This window comes from Nerophis lumbriciformis, linkage group LG03, assembly GCF_033978685.3.
Source record: "Nerophis lumbriciformis linkage group LG03, RoL_Nlum_v2.1, whole genome shotgun sequence".
Lineage (NCBI taxonomy): Eukaryota > Metazoa > Chordata > Actinopteri > Syngnathiformes > Syngnathidae > Nerophis > Nerophis lumbriciformis.
The window spans coordinates 181,795-196,363 of record NC_084550.2 but is presented as its reverse complement, the minus strand read 5'-3'; the positions used below and the strand labels follow the sequence as shown (position 1 = coordinate 196,363).

The following is a 14,569-nucleotide window of genomic DNA, read 5'->3' as shown; positions in this document are numbered from 1 at the left end:
TTTATTCATCCATTTTCTACCGCTTATTCCCTTCGGGGTCGCGGGGGGCGCTGGAGCCTATCTCAGCTACAATCGGGCGGAAGGCGGGGTACACCCTGGACAAGTCGCCACCTCATTGCAGGACCAACACAGATAGACAGACAACATTCACACTCACATTCACACACTAGGGACCATTTAGTGTTGCCAATCAACCTATCCCCAGGTGCATGTCTTTGGAGGTGGGAGGGGCCTATCCCCAGGTGCATGTCTTTGGAGGTGGGAGGGGCCTATCCCCAGGTGCATGTCTTTGGAGGTGGGAGGGGCCTATCCCCAGGTGCATGTCTTTGGAGGTGGGAGGAAGCCGGAGTAGAACCCACGCAGTCACAGGGAGAACATGCAAACTCCACACAGAAAGATCCCGAGCCCGGGATTGAACCCAGGACTGCTCAGGACCTTCGTATTGTGAGGCAGACGCACTAACCCCTCTGCCACCATGCTGCCCCTTAAGATATTTAATTTAAAGAATTTTTTAAATTATTTTTTCATTGAAATTCAATAATTTATTTATTTATTTATTTTTAAAGGATCCATTAAAAAAATTAAAACAATTAAAAATAAAAATAAACGTTTTTTTTTTTAGGTCATCTCAATGTAACAAGAAGGAGCAAAATTGATTCTTTTTTTTTTTTTAAAGACATTTCATTTGAAAAAAAAAAATGCTTTTTTTCCCTTCTTTTTGGATTAAATGTTTTTAAATGTTTTGATAAGAATCCATTTTTTTTTTTAAATAAAATAAAAAGAAAGTTTTTTAGGTCATCTCAATGCAACCAGAAGGAGTTTTTCTAGCCTTTTATAAAAAGTTGCAGCTGCAATCAATGATGAGTCCTGCCTTCTTAAGCCGGCACAACCTGCTATCCCGGGCCAGAACGTAGTTTCCTGTTCAGTACAGTAAGCCGATACGTCAAGCTCTATGTGCACTCTTTGCTCTCTGTGTTTCATTGTCTCGTGTCCTCCTTGTCGCCTCTCTGTGTTTCATTGTCTCGTGTCCTCCTTGTCGCCTCTCTGTGTTTCATTGTCTCGTGTCCTCCTTGTCGCCTCTCTGTGTTTCATTGTCTCGTGTCCTCTTGTCGCCTCTCTGTGTTTCATTGTCTCGTGTCCTCTTGTCACCTCTCTGTGTTTCATTGTCTCGTGTCCTCCTTGTCGCCTCTCTGTGTTTCATTGTCTCGTGTCCTCCTTGTCGCCTCTCTGTGTTTCATTGTCTCGTGTCCTCCTTGTCGCCTCTCTGTGTTTCATTGTCTCGTGTCCTCCTTGTCGCCTCTCTGTGTTTCATTGTCTCGTGTCCTCTTGTCGCCTCTCTGTGTTTCATTGTCTCGTGTCCTCTTGTCGCCTCTCTGTGTTTCATTGTCTCGTGTCCTCCTTGTCGCCTCTCTGTGTTTCATTGTCTCGTGTCCTCTTGTCGCCTCTCTGTGTTTCATTGTCTCGTGTCCTCTTGTCGCCTCTCTGTGTTTCATTGTCTCGTGTCCTCTTGTCGCCTCTCTGTGTTTCATTGTCTCGTGTCCTCCTTGTCGCCTCTCTGTGTTTCATTGTCTCGTGTCCTCCTTGTCGCCTCTCTGTGTTTCATTGTCTCGTGTCCTCTTGTCGCCTCTCTGTGTTTCATTGTTTCATTGTTTTGGTGACAGTTTTAGTTGTTTGTTGATGTTCCTCAGAACTCGATTGATTTTGGATTATGCTTTGAGTAGCTACGTTATGAAGGTTTTTAGCAGACACCCTCTCTAAACGTGTGTTGTGGTCAGATCCTATTGATTTTGGATGATATCACAAGAAGGATATTTGAGCTTCTCACATTTTTGACTCTTTTGGTTTTATTGGCTCTGAGAGGACAAAAGTAGGAAGATGTTAAGGAACACTTTAGTCATGGTTCCAGGACTGGTCTTCATCAGTCCTTGGATCTACCAGGCGTGGTCTTCATCAGTCCTTGGATTTATCAGGTGTGGTCATCAATCCTTAGTTCTACTAGTCGTGGTTTTCATAAATCCCTGTTCTACCAGGTTTTGTCTTTATCAGTCCTTGGTTCTACCAAGTGTGGTCTTTGTCAATTATTGGTTCTACCAGGTGTGGTCTTCATAAATCCTTGGCTCTTACAGGTGTGGTCTTCTTCATTCCTTGGTTCTACTGAGTGTGGTCTTCATCAGTCCTTGGTTCTACCAGGTGTGGTCTTTATCAGTCCTTGGTTCTACCAGGTGTGGTCTTCATCATTCGTTAGTCTACCAGGTGTGGTCTTCATCATTTCCTAGTAACCCAAACTTGAGTATTTGTCAATCCATGAATGAGTGAATCCTGCATACTTCCACTGTCATTGAAGTCCTGCATACTTGTGTATATTTTTAGTCAAATGTGGCCCAACAATGTACATTTCTGTGGTGACTTTTATTCAACACTCAACCACTTTGGGAGGAAAAACATTTGCTGGATGTTTGGAGGACACGCCTCCTCCTCTATTTGGAGGACACGCCTCCTCCTCTATTAGGAGGACACGCCCCCACCTCTACTTTTATTCTGCTGAATTGTCTTTTTACTTGTACAAATGACTTTTATTCTTGTAAATCATGTTTTTAATTACATAAAATGGTTTGAATAATTGCAAATCGTGTTTTTACTTGCAGAAAACTTTTGTTTATACTTTTAAATATATTTTTTTTACTAAGAGAAAATAGTTTGTATTCTTGTAATTTGTGTTTTTACTGGTAGAGATGGTTTTTATACTCAGAAATTGTGATTAAACTCATGGAATCGTGTTTTTAGACCCTCAAATGGTGTTTTTACTTCTGGAAAATGTTTCTTCTACCTGGGAATGCTGTTTGGACTTGCTTCTAATCCAAATCTTTTCTGTGTGTTTCAGCCTGTTCCACCTCTTCCATCGCACTCCACTTTCATGAAATCTCACCAATGTTTGCAAGCACACACAGTAAACATGTAATACATGAAGTATTTCAAACACAGTAAACATGTCGGAGGCGGGACCGATGTGGACCCGCAGGTGAGACGCAGGTTTGTACGTCCTTCTCCCACACCTGGTGACCTTGGAAACACCTTGTGTGCCGATACGGAAGTGGAATAGCAAAGAGTGATATCATAATCCATGACGTCATAGAAAGTGTAGTAAATCCGTAAAATAGGACGTAAAATGTCATTTATGTGGTCGCTCCTCTGGCAAATTATTAATGACAGTCGCCACCTCAAACAAAATATGTAATCAACATGACTGAAAATAATCCATAAAATCATAGAAATTGTAGTAAATTGGTAGGATAGGACAGCACATTTATGTGCTCGCTCCTCTGGCAAGTTATTAATGACAGTCGCCACCTTGCACAAAATATACACTCAAAATGACTTAAAATAATTCATAAAATCAAATAAATTGTAGTATCACAGTAGAATAGGAAATCAAATTTAATTCATGCGATCGCTCCTCTCGCAAATTATTAGTGACAGTCGCCACCTTGCACAAAATGACTTAAAATAATCCATAAAATCAGGGAAGTTGCAGTTAATCAGTAGAATAAGACATCAAATTGCAATCGCTCCTCTATCAAGTTATTAGTCACAGTTTCCACCTTGCACAAAATATGTAATCAAAAAGAATTGAAATAAACCACTAAATTATAGAAATTGTAGTAAATCAGTAAAATAGGATGTATAGTTGATGTGATCGCTGCCTTAGCAAGTTAATAATGTCAGTCACCACCTTGCACAAAGTATATACTCAAAATGACTTAAAATAATCCATGAATTCATAGAAATTGTACTAAATTAGTAGAATAGGACCTACAATTTAATTGATGTGATCGCTCTTTTAGCATGTTTATAATGACAGTCGCCACCTTGCAAAAAAGATATAATCAAAATGACTTCAAATAATCCATCAAATCTGAGAAATTTGGACATCAAATGTAATTTATGCGATCGCTTCTTTAGCAAGTTATTAATGACAGTCGGCATCTTGCACACAATATATAGAATCAAAATGACTTAAAATAATCCTTAAAATTGTAGAATCACAGTAGACTAGGACTTATTTTTTAAATAATATAATCACTCCTCTTGCAAGTTTATAATGACAGTCGCCACCTCGGACCAAAATTATGATCAAAATGACTGGAAATAATCAAAAAAAAACCCCACCAGAATTGTAGTAATTCAGTAAAATAGGACACATAATATACTGTAGATAATGCCATCACTCCTCTAACAAGTAATTAACCACAATTGCCACCTTGCCCAAAATAATTAATTAAAATGACTGGAAAAATTCCATAAAATCATAGAAATTGTTGTAAGTCAGTAGCATAACATGATTAATTATGTGATCGATCCTCCAGCAAGTTAGCAATGATAGTTGCCACCTTTCACAACATGTATAATCAATATGACCTGAAAAAATCCATAAAATCACACAAAATGTAGTAAATCATTGGAAGAGGAAGTATGACATGATTAATGTGATCGGTCTTCCAGCAAGTTAATAGTGATAGTTGCCACCTTTCACAAAATATATCATCAAAATGACCTGAAATATTCCACAAAATCACAGATAGACATTGTAGTAAATCAGTAGAATAAGACATGTCATATGATTAATGCAAGTTATTGATGAGAGTGGCCACCTAGTAATATGTAGTATTTCCTACTGCAAAAAGGCAGTACAAGTACTTTTCCAAGGACTATTTCCAGCTTGCATCAGGAGTGTTTTCATGTGGTGTGACTCCGCCCACCTCCAGGCCGCACATTCAAAAGTGGCGAGACAGAAAAAGGGCAGCTGGTATGTTCTGGAATGACGACAGTCAAAATGTGATCAGTCAGAAAAAGTATCATGAGCAAGTTATTAATGACAGTTGCCATTTTGACACTTGACTTGAAATAATCCATCAAATCATAGAAATGGTATAGAATCAGTCAAATAAGACGTAGCAAGTTCATAATGACATTTGCCACTTTGCAATAAATAAGTAATGAATATGACTTATAATAGTCCATAAAATCCTAGAAATTGGAGTAAAACAGCAGACTACAAACATTTCTTGTTGTGTTTTTTTCTTGACTGACTAAACATGTGTCAAACACATTTGCACACAATGGAACTATGTTGTGTAGCAGTTACACAGTAGGAGCACGTTAGCTGAGCAAACATGAATAATAATAATGTGTTGTGTAGCAGTTACACAGTAGGAGCACGTTAGCTGAGCAAACATGAATAATAATAATGTGTTGTGTAGCAGTTACACAGTAGGAGCACGTTAGCTGAGCAAACAAGAATAATAATAATAATAATGTGTTGTGTAGCAGTTACACAGTAGGAGCACGTTAGCATGTTAGCTGAGCAAACAGGCCCGTCTAAGCGTGTCCTTGTTGTCGGCTCCCAGCGACCACACCAGAAGGACTGTGGTGTGTGTCACCATCACACACACACACACACACACACACACACACACACACACACACACACACACACACACACACACACACACACAAAGTATAAATTGTATTTTTGTGTGACGAATGAACAATAATGACGAATAATTTGTGTGACGTCATCCAGTTGAGGAATTAGCGAGGTTTTTTTTTTAGTTGTTTTCTGTTAAAGTGAACTCAACGTTCGTGTTGTGCGCGTGCGCACTGCGCAGGCACGTGTTGCGCGCGCGCGTGTGTGTGTGTGTGTGTGCGTGTGTTTGCGTGTGTGTGTGTGTGTGTGTGTGTGTGTGTGTGTGTGTGCAGTTTAAAAGCGGAGTCCAGCTGCAATGAGAGCTGAGACCTGCTGGCTGCTCCGCACGTCAACAGAACCGAGACCAGGTCTTTATTCGGACCTCTGTTGGACCGGCTTTTTTGCTCTCTCCTGTCCCGGAAGTCCAAGGTGATGGTTCCGACCTCAGGTGACGCTCGGTGCAGCTAAAGTCCAAGTCCGGGTTCGTCTTTCCTGCCGTCTTCGGCCCCAGCATGGTTGTGGTTCTGGTCCTGGTCCTGCTCTCCGTTTGGACCTGCTGCCTGCGCCTGCAGGGATGCTGTGCCGTGGATTGTAGGCACGCCGCGGGGAGGAGGCAGCCGCAGCAGGAGGACCGGGACCGGCTGGCCCAGGACGCGGTGACGGAACACATGCACAAGTTGTATGACAAGTACAACAAGCACGGAGCCGTCGGCCACGACGGAAACACCGTGCGCAGCTTCAAGGCGCACTGGGGTAGGTTCTTCACCCAGTACTACTGGGGTAGGTTCTTCACCTAGTACTACTGGGGTAGGTTCTTCACCCAGTACTACTGGGGTAGGTTCTTCACCTAGTACTTCTTCACCGTGTAGTATTTGACCCAGTACTACTGGGGTAGGTTCTTCACCAGTACCTGACCCTGGTAGTACTTGGACGGTACTAGGTGGTACTTTGAGCAGAACTTGCAGATCCAGCTGTCATGACACGTGACATGACGAGCAGAACCGGATCCTTCTAGAAAGTACAGAAGATTGAAATCACTTTTTTAATATTAATTAAAGTTTCTCTGCAACATTTTTAGTCATTGATTACTTTTTACTTCTGTTTGACAAACTATAAAACTTATTGATAGTTTTTACTTCTGTTTGACAAACTATAAAACTTATTGATTTCATTTTCTACTGCTTTTTGCTGCCCCCTACCGGCCACTTTATTAGGTACACTTCACTCTGCCTTCATCGACAATGTTTTGATTTCAAATTAAATAAACAAACAATATAAATAATTCTACTAAGTTGGATATTTCTTCAATTGCAATATAAACCTCCTAACTACGTATCTGTGTGTTGTATAAAATAAAATAAAATAAAAATAAAATAAAATAATAAAAAATATATAAATATAAAAATAAAAATAAAAATATGTATATATATATATATTTTTTTTTTTTTTTTTTTTTTAAGTATGTGTGAGGTATAAATGACAGAAGTAGTTTCATTGTTTCATAACACAAACGCAGCAATAAGAAGAAATCACATCATGAAGTCTTTTAATGAGGTGTCAATGTTCACATACACCATGACCATGTAGTAAGTAACGTGTCAGCACTGTCATGTAGTAACAGGTCAAGACAGTAGTAAGTAAGGTGTCAGCACAGTAATAAGTAATGTGTCAGCACAGTAAGTAACGTGTCAGCACAGTAGTAAGTAAGGTGTCAGCACAGTAGTAAGTAACGTGTCAGCACAGTAAGTAAGGTGTCAGCACAGTACGTAACGTGCTCTGTGCTCGCAGGCGTCATCAACAAGAAGCCGCTGCAGATCTTCAACCTGACCTCGCTCACCAAGTCCGAGGACGTGCTGTCGGCGACGTTGCACTACTACATCGGGGACCTCCAGAACGGTTCCAGGGCCCGGCCTCGCGGTCCCAGTCAGGTTCACGCGCTCATCTGGAGCTTCGCCCCCGAAGGAGCCAGGATGAGGACTTTGGGCGAGTTCCGCATCAACGCGTCCACGCAGAACCAGGACTTCATCTCCTGGCAGTGGAAGGACGTGACCCTGGTGGTCCACCAGGCCAAGCGGCACCAGCAGATCCTCATCGGCATCCAGGTGTCCTCCAGGGGGTCCGGGCCCTGGAAGGAGCTGCTGGCCGAGCGCTCGCCGTACATTCTGGTCTACGCCAACGACTCGGCCATCTCTGAGCCCGAGAGCGTGGTGGCCGCCCTCAGGAGGAAACCCGCCCCCAGAGACCCGGACTTGCTTTTGGAGCCGGCGGGTCCCGGGGAGCCAAACGCCAGCCGGCCCAGACGCTCGCTGGAGGTCTCGCTGCCTCTGCGGAACAACGAGCTGCCGGGACCAGAGTACTCGGACAAATGGGAGCGGACCTACCGGCCTCTGGAGGGCAAGAGGGCCCGGCGGCCTGGGAAGAACCAGAAGAACCAGAAGAAAAGTCTGCTGCACTTTGACGAGCGGACCATCAAGAAGGCTCGCAAGAAGCAGTGGAAGGAAGCCAGGAAGTGTTCCCGCAGGTTCCTCAAGGTGGACTTTGCTGACATCGGCTGGAGCCACTGGATTATTTCTCCCAAGTCCTTTGATGCCTTCTACTGCGCAGGATCCTGCCACTTCCCCATGCCCAAGGTAGGAACCCACAACACACACCACACACAACACACACAGGACATAACCCACACAAGACACAACTCACACAAGACACAACCCACACAAGACACAACTCACACAAGACAGAACCCACACAAGACACAACCCACACATGACAGAACCCACACCAGACACAACTCACACTTGACAAAACCCACACAAGACAGAACCCACAGAAGACACAACACACACAGGACAAAAACCCACACCAGACACAAGGCACACAAGACACAACCCACACAGGACAGAACCCACACAAGACACAACCCATACAGGACAGAACCCACACAAGACACAACCCGACAGGACAGAACCCACACCAGACACAACCCACACAGGACAGAACCTACACAAGACACAACCCACACAAGAGACAACCCACACAGGACAGAACCCACGCCAGACACAACCCACACAAGACACAACCCACACAGGACACAACCCACACAAGACAGAACCCACACCAGACACAACCCACACAAGACACAACCCACACATGACAGAACCCACACAAGACACAACCTACACAGGACAGAACCCACACAAGAAACAACCTACACAGGACAGAACCCACACCAGACATAACCCACACAAGACACAACCCACACAGGACAGAACCCACACCAGACACAACCCACACCAGACACAACCCACACAGGACACAACCCACACAAGACAGAACCCACACCAGACACAACCCACACAAGACACAACCTACACAGGAAAGAACCCACACAAGACACAACCTACACGAGACAGAACCCACACAAGGCACAACCCACACAGGACAGAACCCACACAAGACACAACCTACACAGGACAGAACCCACTCAAGACAGTACCCACACCAGACAGAACCCACACCAGATTTTAACAGCACGCTTCAAAGAAGTCCAACTTTACTCTCTTGGAGTCACTTTTCTCCTTCTTACTACTTCTTTGCAACCTTTTACAACACTTTCAAACATTTTACAACACTTTCAAACATTTTACAACACTTGCAAACATTTTACAACACTTTCAAACATTTTACAACACTTTCAAACATTTTACAACACTTTCAAACATTTTACAACACTTTCAAACATTTTACAACACTTTCAAACATTTTACAACACTTTCAAACCTTTTACAACACTTTCAAACATTTTTACAACACTTACAATATTTGTTACTTTTTATAACATGTAATTTTTTACAAAACTTTTACAACATTTACAACTATTTTATAACATTAACAATATTTTTTATAAAATTTTTAGAATTTTTAAAAACATTTTTATAAGTTTTACAACATTTTATAACATTTATAACATTTCACAAAATTGTTACAACATTTACTACAATTGTATAATATTTTACAATATTTACAATATTTTATCAGCATTTTTACAACACTCTCACGACATTTTTACAAAACTTACATTGTTTATTTTTTTAGAACATTTGAAGTCATTTTAAGTCCATTTACAAAACTTTTACAACATTTACAATCTTTTTAACATTAACAATATTTTTATAAATGCCCTAGAATGTTTACAACATTTTAGAAGTTTTTACAATATTTCATGACATTTTTACAACATTTTTACAACATATACAACACTTGTATATTTGAAAACATTTACAATGTGTTATCAACACTTACAATTAGTGTTACTTTTTATAAAATGTTTAAGTCATTTTACAAAACTTTTACAAAATGTACAACCAATGTATAACATTAACAATATTTTTACAAACTTTTTAGAATTGTTACACAATTTTAGAAGTTTTTACAACATTTTGGAAGTTTTTACCACATTTTATAACATTCTACAACATTTTTACAATATTTACAATTGTATATTATTTTAAATATTTTTGCATTCAAGAACATTTTTAAGTCATTTTGCAACAATTAACGTTTATACAACAGCTTTACAACACTATACTACATTTTTAAACTTTTACAGCATTTTTCTACAATATAATAACATTTTTACAACATTTTATACCATTTTTAAAACATTTACAACATTTTTACAGCATTTTAGAACACTATTCACTATTCATATATAAACCATATATTTATTTCTATATGTTTACAAAATGTTTACAACCTTTTTTATAACATTTGTATAACAAGTGTACAACAATTTTACAACACTTACATTGTTTTGTCATTTTTACAAAAAATGTCAACACTTTTACAACAATTATAAAACAATTTTACAACATTTTTACAGTATTTTTACAACATTTTAGAAAATGTTCAGTCATTTTACAGCACTTTAATACATTTTTACAACATGTTTATACAATTTTTTACAACAGTTTCAGAACATTTACAATATGTTGTCAACAGTTTTACAACACTGATGTTACAACATTTTTACAACACTTACAATATTTGTTTCTTTGTTGTTAACATTTTTAAGTCATTTAAAAAAACATTTACAACCATTGTATAACATTAACAATAGTTTTACAAACTTTTTAGAATTATTACAACATTTTACAAGTTTTTACAACATTTTAGAAGTTGTTACAACATTGTATAACATTCTACAACATTTTTACAATACTTACAATTGTATATTATTTTAAATATTTTTACATTCAAGAACATTTTATTCATTTTGCAACACTTTTACAAAATTTTTTAAAACATTCATACAACAGTTTTACAGCACTATAATACATTTTGAAACTTTTACAGCATTTTTCTACAATATAATAACATTTTTACAACATTTTATACCATTTTCTAAACATTTACAACACTTTTACAACATGTGTACAGCAAATTAGAACACTTCTACATTTCTATAATATGTTTACAATTTTTTTTACAACCTTTTTGTATAACAAATTTTACAACACATTGTTTTGTCATTTTTACAAAAAATTTCAACACTTTTACAACAATTACTTAACAATTTTACAACATTTTTACAGTATTTTCACAACATTTTTACAGTATTTTCACAACATTTTCAGTCATTTTACAGCACTTTAATACCTTTTTACAACATTTTTATAAAAATTTTACAACAATTTTAGAACATTTACAATATGTTAGCAACAGTTTTACAACACTGTTACACCATTTCTACAACATTTTTACAACACTTACAATATTTGTTACTTTTTATAACATTTTTGAGTCATTTTACAAAACGTTTACAACATTTACAACCATTGTATAACATTGACAATATTTTTACAAACATTTTAGAAGTTTTTACAACATTCTAGAAGTTTTTACAACATTTTATAACATTCTACAACATTTTCACAATACTTACAATTTTATATTATGTTAAATATTTTTACATTTAAGAACATTTTTAAGTCAGTTTGCAACACTTTTACAACATGTTTATAGCATTCATACAACAGTTTTACAACACTATACTACTTTTTTAAACTTTTACAGCATTTTTCTACAATATAATTTACATCATTTTATTACAAAAATTAAACATTTACAACACTTTTACGGCATTTTAGAACACTTTTATATTTCTATAATATTTTTACAACATTTTTTACAACCTTTTGTTATAACATTTGTATAACAAGTGTACAACAATTTGCTCATGCTAATGTGTCATATGCTGCTAATGCTGCAAATGTGGCTAATGTGGCTAATGCTAAAGTGGCTAATACTGCTAATGCTAATGTGGCTATTGCTGATAATGCTAAGGTGGCTAATACTGCCAATGTGGCTAATGCTGCTATTGCTAATATGGCTTAGGTGGCTAAGGCTGTTAATGCTAATGTGGCTAACACTTCAAAGGTGGCTAATGCTGCTAATGTGGCTAATGCTGCTAATGTGGCAAATACTGTTAATGCTAATGGGGCTAATGCTGCTAATGTGGTTAATGCTAATGTGGCTAACGTGGCTAAGGCCAATGTGGCCAATGCTGCTAATGTTAATGTGGCTATCGTGGCTAATGTTGCTAATGCTAATGTGGCAAATGCTGCTAGTATTAATGAGGGTAGTGCTGCTAATGCTAACGTGGTTAATGCTGCTAATGCTAATGTGGCTAGTGCTCTTAATGCTAATGTGGCTAAGGTGGCTAATGCTGCTACTGCTAATGTGGCAAATACTGCTAATGCTAACGTGGCTAGTGCTCTTAATGTTAATGTGGTTAAGGTGGCTAATGCTGTTAATGCTAATGTGGCAAATACTGCTATTGCTAACGTGTCTAGTGCTCTTAATGCTAATGTGGCTAAGGTGACTATTGCTGCTAATGCTAATGTGGTTAATGCTGCTAATGCTAATGTGGCTAATGCTGTTAATGCTAATGTGGCTAATGCTGCTAATGCTAACATGGCTAGTGCTCTTAATGCTAAAGTGGCTAATGCTGCTAGTCCTAATGTGACTAGTGCTGCTAATGCTAATGTGGCTAACGTGGCTAGAGCTGCTAATGCTGATGTGGCTAACGTGGCTGGAGCTGCTAATGCTGATGTGGCTAATGCTAGTGAGGCTAGTGCCGCTAATGCTTAGTGTGGCTAGTGCTGTTAATACTAATGTGGCTAGTGCGGCTATTGCTAATGTGGCGAATGCTGATAATGCTAATCTGGCTAATGTGGTTAATGCTGCTAATGCTAATTTGGCTAATGAGGCTTATATGACAAATTCTGCTAATGCTAATGTTACCAATGCTTTTAATGCTAATTTGGCTAATGAGGCTAATGCTAATATGACTTTTTAGTACGTTTGAAACACTAGAAAAACATAGTTTTCTGCAGCCAGATGAAAACAATATTCAATGTTTTCATCTGTGACCACCATAACGTTTCAAGACAATCTTTTAGGTCACGTTTGTACATTCTTGCTGGCTTTCAAGTGTAAAAAGAAGTGAGACACTATGACAGGAACATTTAGTCTGTTCCAGGGTCAAACTGTGACCACCATAAAGTTTGGTGACGTTTAAAGACAATCTTTTAGGTCACGTTTGTACATTCTTGCTGTGGTTGAAGTGTAAAAAGAAGTGAGACACTAACGTTGCTAACAGGCGCTGAGGCCGTCCAACCACGCCACCATCCAGAGCATCGTGCGGGCGGTGGGCGTGGTCCCGGGAGTCCCCGAGCCGTGCTGCGTGCCCGAGACCATGGCGTCGCTCAGCGTCCTGTTCTTCGACGAGGACAAGAACGTGGTCCTCAAGGTCTACCCCAACATGACCGTGGACTCCTGCGCCTGCAGATAGGCCCCGCCTCCCGTCGTCACGGGAACAAGCCGCTCTCCTCCCGCCCCTGTTGCCATGGCGAAGGAGGAGAAGAGAAACTTTGTTGTCGTCGTGGAAACCAAAAACAAAATGCTGGTCCACTTTCCTGTGCCAAAAGTGTCGGGAGGAGGTCATCCTGTCAAATACACAATCTGAGCATCCATCTTGTCAAATACACAATCTGAGCATCCATCCTGTCAAATACACAATCTGAGCAGCCATCCTGTCAAATACACAATCTGAGCATCCATCCTGTCAAATATACAATCTGAGCATCCATCCTGTCAAATACACAATCTGAGCAGCCATCCTGTCAAATACACAATCTGAGCATCCATCCTGTCAAATACACAATCTGAGCATCCATCCTGTCAAATACACAATCTGAGCATCCATCCTGTCAAATACACAATCTGAGCATCCATCCTGTCAAATACACAATCTGAGCATCCATCCTGTCAAATACACAATCTGAGCATCCATCCTGTCAAATATACAATCTGAGCATCCATCCTGTCAAATACACAATCTGAGCAGCCATTCTGTCAAATACACAATCTGGGCAGCCATCCTGTCAAATACACAATCTGAGCATCCATCCTGTCAAATACACAATCTGAGCATCCATCCTGTCAAATACACAATCTGAGCATCCATCCTGTCAAATACACAATCTGAGCATCCATCCTGTCAAATACACAATCTGAGCATCCATCCTGTCAAATACACAATCTGAGCATCCATCCTGTCAAATACACAATCTGGGCAGATTTCAACCTACAAAAAGATTTTTATTGAGCATCAAAATCTTTTCTTTTTCCAAATTTTTTTATTTTTTATCTTTCACCTTTTCAGGAGCAAACACATTTTTTCACTTTTCAAACTGTAAATAAAATCTTTTGTGCTTTTTTCCCCCAAAACTGGCAGCAATTTGATCAAATGTTTATTTAATATTAAATCACTTTACAGTCAATTTATCATTTCAAGTCAATAAGTACATTTCATCATGAAATTAGTACATTTTAGTCAATTAGCTTCAAAATCACAACATTTTACAGTCCAATTATCATTTCAAGTAAGTTGCTTAAAAATCAGTACATTTTACAGTCAAATTAACATTTTAAGTAATTTGCCTGAAAATCAGTCAATTTTACAGTCAAATTAAAATTTCCTCAGGATTTTATTGGACATTTCTCGAGCTCACAACCAAAATATTCATGCAGAAAAAAACAAAT

The 14,569-nt window shown here is 38.9% G+C and overlaps 1 protein-coding gene across 1 annotated transcript; it reads left to right on the top strand.

Annotated features, from left to right (window-relative positions):
• Nucleotides 1–5,817: 5,817 nt before the first annotated feature.
• bmp3 (bone morphogenetic protein 3) lies at nucleotides 5,818–14,472 on the top strand. Its single transcript, XM_061931254.2, has 3 exons — nucleotides 5,818–6,217; nucleotides 7,253–8,094; nucleotides 13,125–14,472. Exons 1-3 carry the CDS (start codon nucleotides 5,977–5,979, stop codon nucleotides 13,314–13,316), a joined length of 1,275 nt encoding a protein of 424 aa, XP_061787238.2. The 5' UTR covers nucleotides 5,818–5,976; the 3' UTR covers nucleotides 13,317–14,472.
• Nucleotides 14,473–14,569: the final 97 nt, after the last annotated feature.

Coding starts and splice junctions, on each gene's coding strand:
- bmp3 (XM_061931254.2), top strand. CDS start 5,977: ATGGTTGTGGTTCTGGTCCTGGTCCTGCTCTCCGTTTGGACCTGCTGC. Junction 6,218..7,252: donor CAGCTTCAAGGCGCACTGGG/GTAGGTTCTTCA, acceptor CTGTGCTCGCAG/GCGTCATCAACAAGAAGCCG. Junction 8,095..13,124: donor GCCACTTCCCCATGCCCAAG/GTAGGAACCCAC, acceptor CGTTGCTAACAG/GCGCTGAGGCCGTCCAACCA.